General features: G+C 31.8%; 1 protein-coding gene across 1 annotated transcript; it reads right to left on the bottom strand.

Moving 5' to 3' along the window:
• Positions 1-4,066: 4,066 nt before the first annotated feature.
• On the bottom strand, positions 4,067-4,439 carry LOC124356330 (molybdopterin synthase catalytic subunit 1-like). The gene has a single exon (XM_046807515.1). It carries the CDS (start codon positions 4,352-4,354, stop codon positions 4,166-4,168), a length of 189 nt encoding a protein of 62 aa, XP_046663471.1. The 5' UTR covers positions 4,355-4,439; the 3' UTR covers positions 4,067-4,165.
• Positions 4,440-17,084: the final 12,645 nt, after the last annotated feature.

Raw genomic sequence — 17,084 nt, 5'->3', positions numbered from 1 at the left:
TAAAAACATATTTGCACCCTTTAAAAATGGAAAAACAAATTTTTTTAGGGAAAAAATTTTTCCTTTTAATTAAAAACTTACCCCAAACTGGGGTTTTATACTTTTAAAAATTTTAAAATTTTCCCAAAAAAAGTTGGTTAATGAATATTATTAAGTTAAATCATACTTTTTCCAAAAATAATTAATTAAAATTTTTACAAAAAATTAAAAAATTTAAAAAAAATTTTTTTCAGTAATTGGGTGTTGGGATTAAAAAATTAAATTTTAACCCAAACCTTAAAAAAAAAAATAAAAAAACCCGTTTTTTGAAAATTATCCGCCACAAAAATTTTAAAAAATTTTGGTCTAACCAAATTAAATATTTTAAAAAAAAATTTGTCATTTTTAATTTAAGTTCTTGATTACCAAAAAAAATTGTAAATAAAATTTTTTCAAAAAAGAGCCCTTTAGACTTTAAAATCAATTTTAATTTAATTTTTTAAACCCTTTAACCCTATTTAAAATTTATGCAAAAATTTATAAAAAATTAAAAAATTTTTAAAACCATATAAAAAATACTTTTAAAAAGGAATTGAAAAACAAATTTGATTTTTAAACTAGAAAAACCTTTTTCCAAATTGAAAAACGGAAAAGCTTTTTTTGCTTTTAATCTAAAAGTTTCGGGGTTTTAAGCACTAATAATTAAAAATTTAAAAAACAAAACAAAAAACAAACCCCCATTCCCCTTTTAACAAAAAAAAGTTTTAAATTTTAATTAGGTTGGGGTTCATTTTTCTTCGGAACCCAAAAAATGAAAATAAAAATTAAAATTAAAGGGTAAAAATTTCTTTTAAAAAATATTATAAACCAAAATAACAATTAAAAAAAATTTCTTTTTTAAATTTCAAAATTTAAATTTTGAAAATCCAAAAAAGTCCATCTTAACTTTTCCTTTACCTCAAAATAGCCAAAAAACAGTAAAAAAATGAATTCTCAATTTTTTTTAAAAATTTTTTTAAAAAAAATTTTAATGAAAATTTTTAAAGAAACAAAAAAATAATAAAAAAATCTAAAAAAAACACTGGCAAAATTTCCTTTTTTTAAAATTAAAAATTACAAAAAACCCTTTTTTTATAATTTTTTTTAAAAAAATTAAAATATTGGTTTTAATGTTCCCTTAAAAAAATTTAAAAGGTGAAAAATGAAACAGAAAAAACCAAAAAAAAAATGCTAAACAGTTTTTTTTTTTTAAAACCCAAAAACTGAAAAAAATAAAACCCCCTTTTTTAATGCAAATGCACATAAAATAGTTTTCCCAATTGTTTTTTTTTAAAGTTAAAGAGATTTATTTTAAAAAATGTTAAAGTCTTTGTTAATTTTAATTTTTCCCTTTCCCCAAGTTAAAAAAAACAAAATTATTACAAATTTTCCCCTTTAAAAATGGAATTTAAAAAGGAAAAATTTCGTACATTTTTGTTTTTTAAAGGAAAAATTTTTATTAAACAAAGAAAAACTAAATTTAAAACAAATTATTCCAAACAATTTGGGGTTTTTATATTTTTGGGAAAAAAACTTTTATAAAAATTTTGAAACAAGTCCAAATAACCCTTAGGGGAAACTTTTTTAAAAATAAGGTTTTTTTAAAAACCAAAACCGTTCAAGGGTTTTTTTTTAAGAATTTGAAATTTAATATTTTTAAAAAACCATAAGAAAACCAACCAAAAAATAAAATTTTTTAAATCAAGTTTTAAAAAAGCCCCTTTTAATTAAAAAAAATTAAACTTTTTTTTATCAACAAAATAATTTTTGGGAAAACATTTTAAAAAATTAAAAAATTTTTTAAAAAAAATTTTTTTTAAAATTAAAAAAAGGTTAAAAAAATTAATTTGATCAAAACCCAAAAATTTTTCAAAAAAATAAAAAATTAAAAAATTTTTTTTAAAACCTTTCACCAGAAAAATTTCAAAAAATTTTTTAAAACAAACTTAACAAAAGAAAAAAAAAACCTTTCAGAAAAAAATTTTTAAACTTTAAGTTACTTAACTTCCCAAAATTTATTTCATAAAAACCCAAAGGTTTCAAACCCAAAACGACAAAAACGCGAAAAAACCCCCCTTTTTTCTGTTGATGGGTAAACTTTTTTATGGGGAAGAAAAAACCCTTCCTTGGAAAGAGCCCCCTCAAAAATTTAATTTTTAAGAGAATTTAAAAAAATTTTTTTTTTTGGGGGGGTTTTAAAAGTTTTTAAAATTTTAAACCCCCTTTTTTAAAAACCAACCTTAAAAAAAATAAAAAAACTTTCCAATCCCCATTCTTTCTTTTTTTTTAACCAACGGATTGAATACAAAAACTCCCCTTTTTTTAAATCTTCCCAAAATTTTACAAAAATTTTCATTTTTTAAAATCGGAAACAATTAGTTTTAAATCGGGTTTGGTAAATTTTTTTAATTATTAGGGTTTATTAAGGGATTTAGGAAAAAAACACTAAAAACACTCAACTAAAAAAAATAAAAAAATTTTTTTTTAAAACTAAACCAACAATTAAACATTTTTAATAAAAAAAAAAATTTTTTTCAACCAAAAAAATAAGTAGTTTGAAACCTTTTTCCCAAACTAAAAAATTTTTAATAAAATAATAAATTTTTTAAAATTTTAAAAACCATTTTTTAAATTTTTGTTTATTAATTTTCTAAAAAAAAAAAAAACCTAATTTTTTTTTTCAATAAAATTTAAGGGGGAAATTTTATATTTAAATTTTTAAAAAAAATTACTAATAAAATATATCAAAAAAAAAAAAAATTAAACAACTTTAAAAATGAAACAAACCTTTAAAACTTAAACAAAAAAAAATTTTTTTATAATAATATTTTTTTTTCACATTTTTTTTAAAAAAAAAATTTTAATATTTTAAAAATTAAAATTATTGAACATAAAATAATGACAAAAATAAGAATAAAAAACCAAAAAAAAAAAATTTTTGAAAAAAAAATTTAAATTCAACATCTTCTATAAAAGGAAACAAAAAAATTTAACAAATTTTTTTAAATTTTTGTTGCCAAATCTTTTCCCAAAACAAAAACTTTTTAGCACAATAATTAAAATTTTTTTTTAAAAACAAAGGTTTTCAAAAATACCGGGGAAAAAAAGAAAACAAAAACAAAAAACAAAAAGGGGGAAAACCCCCAAAAAAAAGGGTGTCGTAAACAAAATCAAAAAAAAAATTATTTTAAATAATTAATATTTTTTTCCTCTTTAAAAAAATAAAAAAAACCCCCAAAAAAAAACATAATCTCATTATTTTTTTAGAAAAGGCCCCCCTTTATTTTTTTAATTAAAAAAAAATGGTTTCCCCTTTTTTGTTAAAAATTTTCTTTTATAATTTTTTTTAAGAAATCTTAATTTTTTAAAATGGGTTTTTTAGTTTAAACCCAAATTTTTTTTTATTTTACCCGTTATTTGTTTTTTCGACAAATACTTATCTAGTTTTAAAATTCTTTTTAACTTTAAAATTTTACAGTTCCCAAAAATTTAAAAATTATTACATCACTTTGGAAAAGAAAAATTCTCAAAGTTAAACTAAAAAATTAAATATTTTTGCTTTAAAAATTTTGTTTTTTTAGGGCCCCAATCCCCTTTTTTTTTTCCACAAATTAGGCTTTTGGAAAGGTTTGGGGCTTTGGTTTTCAGGCCGAAAAAATCCCCCAAGTTTAACCCTAAAAGTTTAGAAACTTTTTTTAAAACCAAATAACTTTTTTTTTGTTAAAATTTTGTTTTCAAAAAAAAATAAAAATGTTGAAAAAATAAATTAAAAAACCATAACCCCCAAAAAAAAAGAAAATCCTTGTTCTTGAAAAACCTATTAAACTTTTTGGATCATAAAAAAAAAATCTTTAAAAGGTATTTTAACCAAACCCATATTCCCTCTCCCTAATCGAAAAACAATTTTAAATAGGGGTTTATTCCCCAAAGAAAATTAAAGCTAAAAAACATATTTCTAACATAATTAATTTTTACTCCCTTTTAATTTAAAAATTTCCCCAAAAAATTTTTGGGTTTTGAAAAATAAAATTAACATATAAGAGAAAATATCACAAAACTTTAAATTCTATATTCATTTAGTGCATGCACCTTAGCGCTAACATAGTATAAATTCTAACAACAGCTTAAAGCTACTCAACAACATATATCACGATGATTGGTTGCTCCAGGAACATTCCTTGTTCTCCTTCCATGATGATCCGGCCTCAGAATCCTCGTATTCCTCCTTTTTCCAAACGGGAATTGACGCCTTCAGAGTCTCTATGGCAAATTGGACGGCTTGAAGACTCGCTTGCCGATGTGGCGAGGACACCGCAATCACCACACTTGCCTCCATGATTGCCACATCACCTAGCCTAAAGTCATATCATTGAGTAACGATTTTTGAATTTAAAGCACTAAAATCGAGTCTTTGTTTTTAATAAACAGCTTGATAAAATTGTTGTGGTGGCATGAAAAACCTTAACATAAAAATTCTATTGAATAGAATAATTCTAAACCTAACCATAACCATTTCTCAATAAAAAACGAACATCGCTGTTACAATTGAAAATCAACTATGCTATAACTTTTGGTATTGCATCAAAAGAACAATTCAAGTTACGAGCACCTGATAAGTGCTGAACGCTGTTATCAACCATCACTATTACATCTGGCAACATAATAGCTTTGCAATAAAACAGAGTGTAATAAAAGTCCCGCACGGGCTTGATAATTCCCGAACGATTACAGTAACAGCAATAAAACTTGGTACATCATTACTGCACTATAAATGTACTTTTTGACTACCATTTTGAAGGTCGTGAGTGACTTCACAACCAATGAAGGATGGTCTACAAGGAGTTCGCAAAAGATTTAACTTAAGCATAGCTCAAGATGTACATTGTTTTAAAGTGTAACGTACAACAAGTGTCCAAAGCCCAATCTAAAATAACAATTTTCATTATAATAACTGATACCAGGTTTTTTCCCTTTATCATTCATCTCTTCTAAACACCCCATTACAATGATATACATCTTGAGCTAAGCTTATGATAAAAACTCCTTGTAGACCATTCTCCATTGGGTGTCTACTACCTTGAAAACTACTTTATACGTCCAGTATTCATTTACTAAGTATAACTCTCACAAATTGAGCCAAGAAAAGAATATTAAACCATCTAGAACAGGACCTATATTGTAAATGTTTCAAACTTTAAACCAGCTAATTTTTTTAAAGAGTGAATCCTTTGAGGTCGGATTTGGAGCATTGTACTCTACTAATAAAGACGTTTAATTTGATGTACTACCGACCTATGCTCTCATTTCAGATTTTCTTCTGACTCCTTACAGATCTCCTTACATGACAAAAAAATGCTAGTTACTTAAAAAAGTAAATTTATAGGTGCAGTAATTATGTACCAAGTTTTATTGTTTTACCTGTAATCGTTCAAAGGAGTTACCAAGTCAGTGCTGAACTTTTTTTACACCCTTTATATTAGAAACGAAACACTATTTAACAACAGTGTGTATTAACCCCAGATCTCGTGCCGTAGCAAAAGTTCAACATCATCAACATGTTTTCAGCACTTGCAAGCTTTTTTTATTCAAATCACTAAAAATATATGCTTTACCCAAATTATGTATGACTTATGTTATAAATAACATTGTTTTTTTGCCAGGAACTATATATATAGCTGTAATATGAGAAATATTAGTTAATATAGAAAATGTTATCAGAGATAATAAAAATTCAAACAAAACTTTATGAAAATTGCTTGTAAATTTTTAATTAACCATCTTATAGGGGTGGCAAAATAAATATTTAAAAAAAAGTACAAAATGACTTTTCAAAAAGAAAACGAATATTTATATTTAGTTTTCTGATAGCGAGTGGTGTTAATTTTTTACGTTTATTGTATTACATTGTTTTTTTAGCCAAAGGTTACAGTTGAGTGTTGATGAAGCTTTGGGGGGGGGGTGGGGGGGGGGGGGGGTGGGGGGGGGGGGGGGTGGGGGGGGGGGGGGGTGGGGGGGGGGGGGGGTGGGGGGGGGGGGGGGTGGGGGGGGGTGCTGTTTTCCCACCATGAGATTTTTGTTTTGCAATGTATTCCTTGGGTTATCAATTATTAGTCCACGAACTCGTGTTATAGCCAACTATCAAGACCAAGTTGAGATGTAAACTGAAAAAAAATAAATGTTTCACAGCATTAAATCTATATAATCTAAATTAAAAGTACACAAAAACCCATAAAGGTTTTTTGAAAACCCTATCTTACGTTATTTAGAGTCCCAAATATTTGCCGTCCGTTTTAGCACTGACTTTTAGGCAAGAACATCAAGACAAGGAAACAAATGACTTTATTTGTACTATGCTGTACAAAAGGGCTCAACTTAGTGGCCATAAGCCTCTGTTTTTAAAACTAACCTTAGGGCAATAAAACTTCTTATTATGTAAAGATTATTGTAAATAAACGTATCTAATAATTATAATATGAAATAAATAAATTTAAATTACACACATTCATTTTGGCCCACGTTATCTGTGCCTAGTATGAGTTATACTGAAGTTGGGGAGTGAAAAGTTTGATACTCTGTTTGCGTTTTATTTTTTGTTAAACTTCAGTCCGATTTTCGGTTGTCCAATTCCCACAAGTTTTTTAATGTCAAATTTTACGTATTTGCGTATTGTCGTGTGTAATGATCACGGAACCCAACAGTGAGCGTAAATCTGTAGAGTCCGTCAGTGTACAATGTGATATTCTATGGATGAATGCAAGGTACTGTACGAAATGTCAACTACGTTAAGTAAAAATAAAAAGAGGTAACCCAGTATGTGAACCTTGCCGGCCAACGAAAGACCCACAAGTAAGCATTCTGGTAGTCAGTATACTTTGTCAGCTCACACTTACACACAGCACTGCCGCCGATTCGAAGAGATAAAGATTTAATCCAGGTAGTATTATAACCTCGGAAAAATCCTAAAGCACGATCCAGCTTTCCTTAATAACAAAACGCAAGATATAACACAGTCAAATGCCTTGGAGAATATCAACAAACAATCCATCAATAGTGCACCTGCACTTCTTCTATCCATCGCTTGGCGAAATGTCATCAGTAAACGCTGAGAAGGTCCGATTTCAGTGCTATGATTTGGTCGAAAATCCAGACTGAAACTTATTCAAAATGTTAATTTCTTTGATGAATATTGAATTTTGACAATGCACTATTCTTTTAAAGTTTTTTGAAAGAACGGGGAGAATGCTGATTGGCCTGAAATCGTTTGCTTTAGTAGGAGGAGAAATTCTGTTTGTTGGACTATAAGGGGATCCTTCTTTTCGCCGAATACCTTCCGACGATCCCGATAGCTTATGAACACGTAATATAATCGGTCGGTGCTATCACGGTATCATACATAGGTTGCGGTTTGGTCCTCGTGCCAACCCGCTGTGAGCGGCAGATATTCAGCCTCATGCAGGTGACCACCGAGCTTCTTCTGGCAGATATCGATGACCTGCCTGATCTGTCTCCTCTTCCAGGACGTCTCAGGCACCCCAAACACATCCGAAGGCAGGACCGAAGCTTGTATTGTTCAAGGTCCATCTTCTTGTGATTTAGGCTGCTCGGTCAACAATGCCACTTGTTCTTTAGGCGGGTTTTCGTCGGTGTAACGCCTTCAAAGTGTCCGCAATCGCCGTTCTAAACCGATATTTTAATGTGGTCGGTCAGCTTATCAATAAGTTTACCGAACACATCGTCCTTCAATAACAACATCTTATGGGCGCACTCCCTCGATAACTGTAATATCAATGCTTTTAGACGTCTCGACGGTCGCTAGAGTCGGTTTATCAAAGGTCAGATATCGATAGCTCGGCCTTATCAGCTAACTTTTGACCTTTATAGTATTAGATTTAAAACACGGAGCTGATAACATACACCTCTCGCAAGAGGTAGTGTATAAGTCCTATATAAGGAACCAGATGAGGGAATATCCAACCCCTAAAGTGTAATTGGTATTGTATTATTCGTAGTTTTTCTAAGATGCAACGTTTGGCTCATCATAACACCCATATCATTATTCCCTGCTCCTCTGACTACTATCTCACTGTAACAAATTTCTGAACCTAAACTAAAACCAAGAATATGTCAATGGCAATGAAGAAGAAAGAAAAGTTCCTAAACATTTTAAGGAACTCCAGATGTATAAAAGATACATATGGGGGAGGTGAATGTGCTACCAATATTCTCACTAACTGATATAATATCAAATATTATCTCATTAAAGTCATGCTTCCAAATTAAGGAAGAAACCTCGCCAATAAACACCTTAAAATAGTCAATGAAAGAGCTTAACCGATGTGACGTTATCTAGCATAGGCTGCCAACCTTTCTTTAATCTGATGCTCTCACCGCAATTTTTTATAGTATTTGTTTACTGATATTTTAGTTTGATATCTCTTGACTAAAGATGAATTCCTCCAATTATGCCCCAATATCTCAATATGTCAGTTCATTAAAAATGGTTTTTTACGTGGTTTGAACAGAAAAACTTGGAAAATATGACACTACCTTGTGTAGGCCCACACATTAAGATTATTCAAACATTTTCCACTTGGTATCTACGAGTATTACAAAAGACAACTATGAAGAATCAAGTAAGTAGGGTCTCAAAATCCGTGGTGTTGAGGTCTGATCATTTCAATGGGATGAGTTAATTGAGTTTGCAAGTGTTTCAAACAGTCTTTAATTGGTCTATAATTGCAAACGATAGAAGGATCAGAAGATTTGTGAGTAAAGCCATCAGAATTGTAACATCTTACAGCGAAAACTTTCTTATAATTACAGAAACTGTAAACTGATGAGACAATAATATCAGCAATGTAGCATTTCAAGATTACCGGAAAAAGGTTGTTATCAGGTGCAGTGCCTTTTATATTGCATGCAAAGAAGCAAGCTTATGCAGATCAGCAACATTCCTTACTCCATCAGACGTGTACTTGACGAACAAATGCACAGAACAACACAAAGAGCAGATTCGGGGAGGCTATGAAGATGTATCCTAGCTTATAAGTATTTCTCTAGAGTTCACTGGCACACACACTCTAGAGTAAACGTTAGTGAAGCCGCGTATAACAACTAGTATCCGTATCCGTATAATATGTTTAGGGGAAAACATTAATACAATTTTTTTCGAAATAGTGATTGCAGCGTTTACAAATCTGGATTTTCGAGCATTATCTACATAATCTTTCTATTAAGGACCTTTAATTTGACACGGATCAAGTGAATCATAAGTATTCACGCATTTGCAATTCACGAAAACACTTCACTCCTTCAGTTCTGTTGTTCCATTTGAAAATGTCAACAAGCGATCCATGCACTTGAGTCCCTGAAGGCTGAAGACAGGAAAGTTGGAGCGCCGAACCGTCAGGACAAAGCCGACAGATCAGCTCGCCTCGATACACACGTCCAAACACCGCCTAACTGCACATTATCCTGGCCATTAGCCGTTTTGTACCCCTCGGTCCCACATTTAATTCAATTCCAACGCCCTCCTTCAGTTCGGACACGCGCGAAAACCCAATTTGTCCCTCTTTGTTCAACAAATTGGGAGACAAGTTAGGCCTTTGAAGACTCCTTTAATACCGATCTGTAGGCCTACAGGTCTCTTTGGCATACCTGGGGCAGTTCTGGTGTAATCTGGAGAGCAAATTGTTTTTCACGTGTTTTGCAAATTTGTTATAGATTAATTAAACTTTACAATGTTACGACGATAGTAATAGACTTTACTGAATAAACAAAGTTTTCTAAGAAACGTCTAGATTATTTTTCAGGTTTTCGTCATTTTACAATTTACTGAAAAAAACAACACAAGATATAGCATAGTAGGCTATATTCTGTATATTAGTACAAGCACTGTACTCAATCTAATTGATAATTGCATCGTATGTAAATGAAGTAAATAAAAAAAAGTTTTCTAAGAAACGTGTTGATTATTTTTCAGGTTTCCGGCATTTTACAGTTTTACGGAAAATAAAACACAAAATTTGGCAGAATATATTCTGTAGAGTAGAAACACTGTACTGAATCGAATTCATAATTGCATCGTATGTTAGCAGGCTCTTACTTTTTTTGTTCTTTTTATAATTGCTGAGGCACTGTCTAGTCCATTTATTATAGAGTTATTTGTTGGTTTTGTTAATATTAATTTATTTTTATTTATTTTACTGTTGGATATATTTTTGCACAATGTTTAATACGCCTTTCATCAGTGTTAGAATTACCGGCTGATTTTTGTTTAGTTGTGGTTGGTTAGTTCTGTAAATTTGTTACGATATGATTGGTTTTTTTTATTTATTACATTTGTTGGCGCATTAGTCGTAACTTAATATGTTATCTGATGTTGCTGTTTTGTTATGCTTATCACTCTATTGTTGTCATGCTAGAACTTTCTTGATTACTATAGAGCACAGGAAGGCTTCTTCAGATAATGTTTATGTAAAATTAAGTATTGCCGTTAAAGCTAATAAATAATAATCAAATAAACAAATACCATTTCGAATGTTTGAGTTTAGCTCCAGTTCACCTTCCTCTTACGTGCAGCATCTGAAATCTGATGCTGTTGCAGACTTGACTCCTGAAATCTGGAGTCATGTTAGATGAAGGGCAGGGTTCATTTTGCGCTTCTTCGTTCCTTCGACGTCGATTGTTTATGGATCGCTTCAGACGAACATGACTCCAGATTTCAGGAGTCAAGTCTGCAACAGCATCAGATTTCAGATGCTGCAAATAAGAGGAAGGTGAACTGGAGCTAAAACTCGAGATTCGCATTGAATTCAGCCCTTCCCACCATAGCTGCGTTATGTGTAAATGTCATTTGAGAAAAGTACATAGGCCCTACTATCTAGTGTTCTATATAACAAATGTTTTGTTTCTCATCGATTTGCGACCCTTCTGATGGAGTGCTCTTGTAATTTTGCCTCTCAACCAAGACTCAGATTTTGAGGTTAGGGTGAATGGAGTTTACTTCCATCGTTGATTAGGATGTAATGCCATTTAAGAATCAGGCTGATTTTGTAAGAGCCCACCGTATTGAACGACCTTGAATTTCCCTCCATAAGGAAAAAGTGAAACATCGTACATTTTTACCCTCTTATTTTTGGTCCTAGAATCATAGGAGACAGTTGAATAAGAATTGCTTTTTATTCTTTTATGTAAAGCGCATGTTTTTTTAATATTTAAATCGTAATATACTGAATAAATTTCAGAATACCAATAAAAATGTAGACAGAATCAAAAGCCGTTTGAAATGCGTATAATTTAAGACCTTTTAAATGAGGCATCTCTTTATTTCTCTCATCGACTAAAAATAAGTGTTAAAAGTTTAAAATTATTCTTACTTGACTAAAATCAAAATTGCCGCTAGCAAAGTCAATATATTTATACCAGCTGTCAGCAATAATATGGGGTGGCCTCACATACAATAAATGAGTAAAATGAAACAAAACCAAGGACGTAGCCAGCGAGGGGGCCCAAGAGGCTCGACACCCCCCCCCCCCCCCAATTTTCAATTACTTTTTCAGTAAACGATTATTACTGACATGTAGCCTACTGCTGAAAGATTGTCCTCAACAAAGAAACGGTTCAAGAACTTTTTAAGGAATAAAATGGGGCCTTACTCTCTGTCCACTACGGGGAAATATCAGTTGTCTAGACCCCCTCCCCCACAAATTTGTTCCTGGTTACATTCTTGAACAAAATTGTTAAAATTTCTGCGAAATTTGTTTGTTCCTACATCTAAGAACTGTTGCATATGACGATAGTTTTCAGCTCGTCTGGTTTTCCTGTAAATCTATCCCTTCGAAAATACCCGACTGAACTACCGCTGCATTTGAGCCAGAATGTCTGTCTTGTGTGCCATTAACCTGTGACGCATTCATTGAGAGAATAGTTCTACTGAGTATTGTGTGGTAGAAATGTGCGGTAAAGCAGATATGTGGTAATGTGTACATAGCGCTTACCACACTACATCGTTTAGTTATAGTTAGGCCTACATTCTCATCTATTTGAATTACGACTCGTAGTTTTTACAATCTTACAGAAAAGAGGGAACATTCTTTATCAATCCGCTTGAAATTACAGATTTAATTTAAAAATTTGAATTTATTTAATTTGAAAATATACTATATCCTTAACCCATAAATGAGAAAAAATATTTTCAAATCAGTAGCGTCTCCAGTAGAAAAGGGCAAGGGGCTCGTCTAGGACACACTTACTGGGGGGGGGGGGGGTGCAAGCGTGCGCTCTCGTTTAACTAAACGAGTAAGTAATCCCAAAATAGGAATCATTTCAGACTAAAACTACAAAGTACATTTTTTACATTTTAATTAGTTTATTTGTGATTTTTTTTACTTGTAAAACCACTGTTTTGTAACAAATACGTAAATTTAAATTTAAACAAATGTTTCTGACACTTAACAGTTGTTTAGGGTAGTTAACTTTGGATTACATTTCGTAAATATTATAATTATTTTTCAGAACCTTCCTAGGACTTGTACAAATATTTTCAAACAAAACTTAGCCATATCGGTTCAGCCACTCTCAAGTTTTAGTGAGACTAACAAACGTCATTTCATTTTTTTACATTGAGATTATTTATTATAGTGCTTTAATGAATTAATATTAAATAGTATTTTGAGAGTGTGTGCTGGTAACTTATCAGTTATGCTTAATTTAACAATTGCACGAAAGTACTTCATTTATATAAACAAGTCAGATGGCTAAACATAACTTATTGACTCAACTTTGAAATAAAATCTTCTTTCTCAACCACCAATCAATTGTGACCGTCTATGGCATGTATGTCTCTCCTTATCAATGCCAATGGTGCAGTGGATACGGCGGTTATTGCAAGATAACCAGATCAAGCAACGTCGAGCGTGGCTGCTGCTTGGATGGGTGACCGCTGAGCGATCCTGTCCTTGCAAGCAGCCCGCCTGCCCGGCCGTGGGTGCTGGTTCGTAAGTCATCTTGAAGCCGTTGGTTCCCAAGTTGAATGTTAGCCCTAATTTTGCCTGGTAAAATAATGCATCTTTACTTTATTTTTCCTAGTGTTTCAAACGATCAGATTTGGACAAAAACCGCAACTTCAATGATGGTTACTAGGTAAAACAGTTTATGCATCAGATGGATTTGAATTCGTGAAGTCGGCATCAAGAAGTTTAAACAAACCTACCATAAAGAAGACCGGGATATAATTTTTTTTCTATTTACTAGCGTTTTTTTCTAATTTTAACTGAATAAAATGATACCAAATACAAACGATTTCTATTATTATTTTTGTAATCATTGAATATTTTGCAGGATTGTATTCTGCAAAATAGATTCAAGATTTTTACGTTGTTTTTTTTTCCATATTTGTTTACTAGTTTGAGTACATTTTTCTCCAGAAAAAACTAGGTCGAATTCAATATTTTTCTGCACGATCTCAACGTAAAAACAAGTTACTTGGCTAGTTAAAAAAATATTTACAAACGTAACAAGAAATTTAAAATACAGTAGCCTAATTACCAGAAATCACAAATGAGCAAATTATAAAACTTCTTATTCTACCCAACAAAAAGATATGTATTCTGTTACACACACACACACACACACACACACACTTTATGCACCTGTAACCTAAATATACTTAGGCTACAGCAATGGTTAGTAGCAGGTTCGTGACAATTTTTGTCACATGATAAATGTTAATATTATATTTACTTCATTTCTAGTTATCATAAGTTCTATCAGTTCAAACCAGAAATGTCGAAATAATTTACTTAATACTCATTATTATATCGTTTCAAATCCTGTAGAGGAAAAAACAACGTAGGCCTAAATGTAAAACGGATAGTAATGAATTTGTTAAGTTCCTGGGATCCCCATGCTTACATCAGGAAATCGTAGAAGAACGTTATCAGTCACTTAGTAATATGAGTGTTCAAATACAGTGGACTTTCAGTCACTTAGTAATATGAATGTTCAAATACAGTGAACTTTCAGTCACTTAGTAATATGAGTGTTCAAATACAGTGGACTTTCAGTCACTTAGTAATATGAGTGTTCAAATACAGTGGACTTTCAGTCACTTAGTAATATGAGTGTTCAAATACAGTGGACTTTCAGTCACTTAGTAATATGAGTGTTCAAATACAGTGGACTTTCAGTCACTTAGTAATATGAGTGTTCAAATACAGTGGACTTTCAGTCACTTAGTAATATGAGTGTTCAAATACAGTGGACTTTCAGTCACTTAGTAATATGAGTGTTCAAATACAGTGGACTTTCAGTCACTTAGTAATATGAGTGTTCAAATACAGTGATCCAGCGCAAAGCCAATGCTCCACCTCTTGGTGGAGTAATGACAGCACTCACGCTACCTGTTGGCTAAAGCTTGAACTGCTCTATACTTGACACTAAATACAGTACTTCTCAATGTGTAAATTAAGTTATACGTCTGGATATATTATTCGAAACAGATTGAGTTATCGATGTACAGCCTTCAGCATACTTATTAAAATACTTTTTTTTTAATTTTGAATAATAAAAAAAATTTCTCAGGGGGGTACAGGGGGTGGGTAACTTTAAAATTTTTAAATTGCAACCCCTTTTTTGTGACATGGTGTTGTTTTAAAGGTTTATTTAATAGAAACACAATGACTCTAAGAAAACACCTCTATGCCTTTTGTAGTAAAAGTTATGGGCAAAAACGCAAAAATATTAAAATCTGTAGGGATAATGCCAATGTCTTGCGCATTTCAACACAATTCATGCGTAATATCTTTTAGTAAGACTTTGAGGTGCCCAGCTTATCCCTTTACTTAGAACTAATGTTTCTGGTGTGCATGGTTTTGGTTTCATTGGTTCTTACATGGTTTGGTTTTTGTGTCTTTTTCTAGGTGGCATTATAATGTAAATAAAAAAGTAATGTAAGGGGTTGTTTTGCCCATAACTTTTGCTAGGATCGTCATGGAGATGTTTTGCTCATGTCATTGTGTTTCGGTTGAATAGACCTTTAAAATTACATGTCACAAGAAAGAGGTTGTAATTTGAAAATTTAAAGTTGACCCCCATAACTCCTTTGAAAAGAAGAGGAAAATGATTTTATTATTTAAAAAAGTACTTTAATAAGTATGGTAAAGGTTATACATCAATAATCTCAATTCGTTTGGAATAGATCCAGGTGTACGAGGTGTGATCAAAAAGTTCCAGGACTGAATTTTTATACATTTATTCATACAACATACAGGTTATTCGAATTTGTCTCCTTCAAAGTACTTCCCTTGGGAAGCTACACACTTTTCCCACCGATGTTTCCACTGATCAAAAGGCCCAGAAAACTCTTCTTTTGTAAAGGTGTTTAGCAGCTCCGTCGTTTTTTTCTTTAATTTCGTCAACTGTTTGAAATCTTCGTCTTTTCAGGGGTCTCTTGAGCTTCGGGAAGAGAAAAAATTCTGCTGGAGCCAGGTCAGGTGAGTAGGGGGGCTGAGGAATGACAGTCATTTCGTGTTTTTACACAAATGTCACGGATAACTAATGCAGAGTGAACAGGAGCATTGTCATCGTGAAGGACCCAATCACCACTTTGCCACAGCTCAGGTCTCTTTCTTTCTCACAACATTACACAATTTTCTGAGGGCTTCAAGATAAATAAAACGATTAATTGTTTGACCTTGTGGAAGGAATTCATAGTAGACGACACCTTTACAGTCAAAGAAAACCGTAAGCATGACCTTCACATTTGATTCGACTTGACGTGCTTTCTTGGGTCTTGGAGAGCCTTTTGATGTTCATTGTGATGATTGGGCTTTTGTTTCCACATCGTAACCAAAACCCCATGTCTGGTCTCCCGTAATGACAAGATCCAACAAGCTTTCGTCGTCATTTGCCTTTTGAAGAAGTTCCTCAGAAACATGAATTCGGTGTTGTTTTTGGTCTTCAGTAAACAGTTTTGGCACAATCTTTGCTGCAACACGACGCATTTGAAGTTTTTCAGTTAAAAATTTCCTGACATGACCCAAATGAAATGTTACACTCTTCTGCCATTTCACGGATTGTTAGTCGACGGTCTGATCGTACAAGAGTGTTCACTTTAGCAACATTGTCATCATTGATTGACGTTGAAGAGCGTCCAGAACGAGCATCGTCGTCTGTGGATGTTCTGCCATCTTTAAACCTCTTGAACCACTGATGGCAGCATGATCGGCTTAGACATTCTTCACCAAAAGCCTCTTGTAACATCAAAAAGGTTTCAGAAAACGTTTTGTTCAGTTTCACACAAAACTTCACACAAACAAGTTGCTCTTCTTTCACATTTATTTTTCATTAAAGGAAAAAATAGCCAAACTCTATAAAACTAATCTCAAACAAACTGTGCTAATGATACTTTCAGTGATGTTATGATTGATCTGCAAACACAGCTGTGTTACTGTTGAGTCAGGAAATAAAATTTTGCCAACCGCATCGCTGTGAGACATTGCATTCCCATAGTATATAAAAAGTCCTGGAACTTTTTGATCACACCTCGTATCAGGACTTAATTTACACTTAATTTGAATGTTAGGCTACTTTTAAGCAAAATAACTGTATTTAGTAATTAAATAGCTTTCTGCAAGAGGACTTAACTGTATGTTGGTATGTCAATTTATTTCATCGATATAACTATATTTTTTACAAAAACTGCTTAATCCATTTTTTCTATTATTTTACAAAAGAAAACTCACAATTCTCCACAAATTATTGGAGAATTGTGAGTTTTCTTTTGTAAAATAATAGAAAATGATATTCCAATAAGAAGAGCTCCTCCTCCTTCATTGCTTAATCCATGTTCATGTACAGTAAGTTTGTTGTAAAATGTATACATTTGGAACCCAGACCATTAATAACATGGTTTGAAACGATTTTTGTTAGTTTATTCTTTTTATTTCATAGTTAAATACTTTTAAATAAACATCTAAAGACAGAGAAAATAGATAAAATATTGCAGAATACTTGTGATTTCAAATTCATGTGTGTTACAATGCATTTGATATTATTTTTTCTCT

This window comes from Homalodisca vitripennis, chromosome 1 (genome assembly GCF_021130785.1).
Source record: "Homalodisca vitripennis isolate AUS2020 chromosome 1, UT_GWSS_2.1, whole genome shotgun sequence".
NCBI lineage: Eukaryota > Metazoa > Arthropoda > Insecta > Hemiptera > Cicadellidae > Homalodisca > Homalodisca vitripennis.
This window is presented reverse-complemented; position numbering and strand designations above follow the sequence as displayed.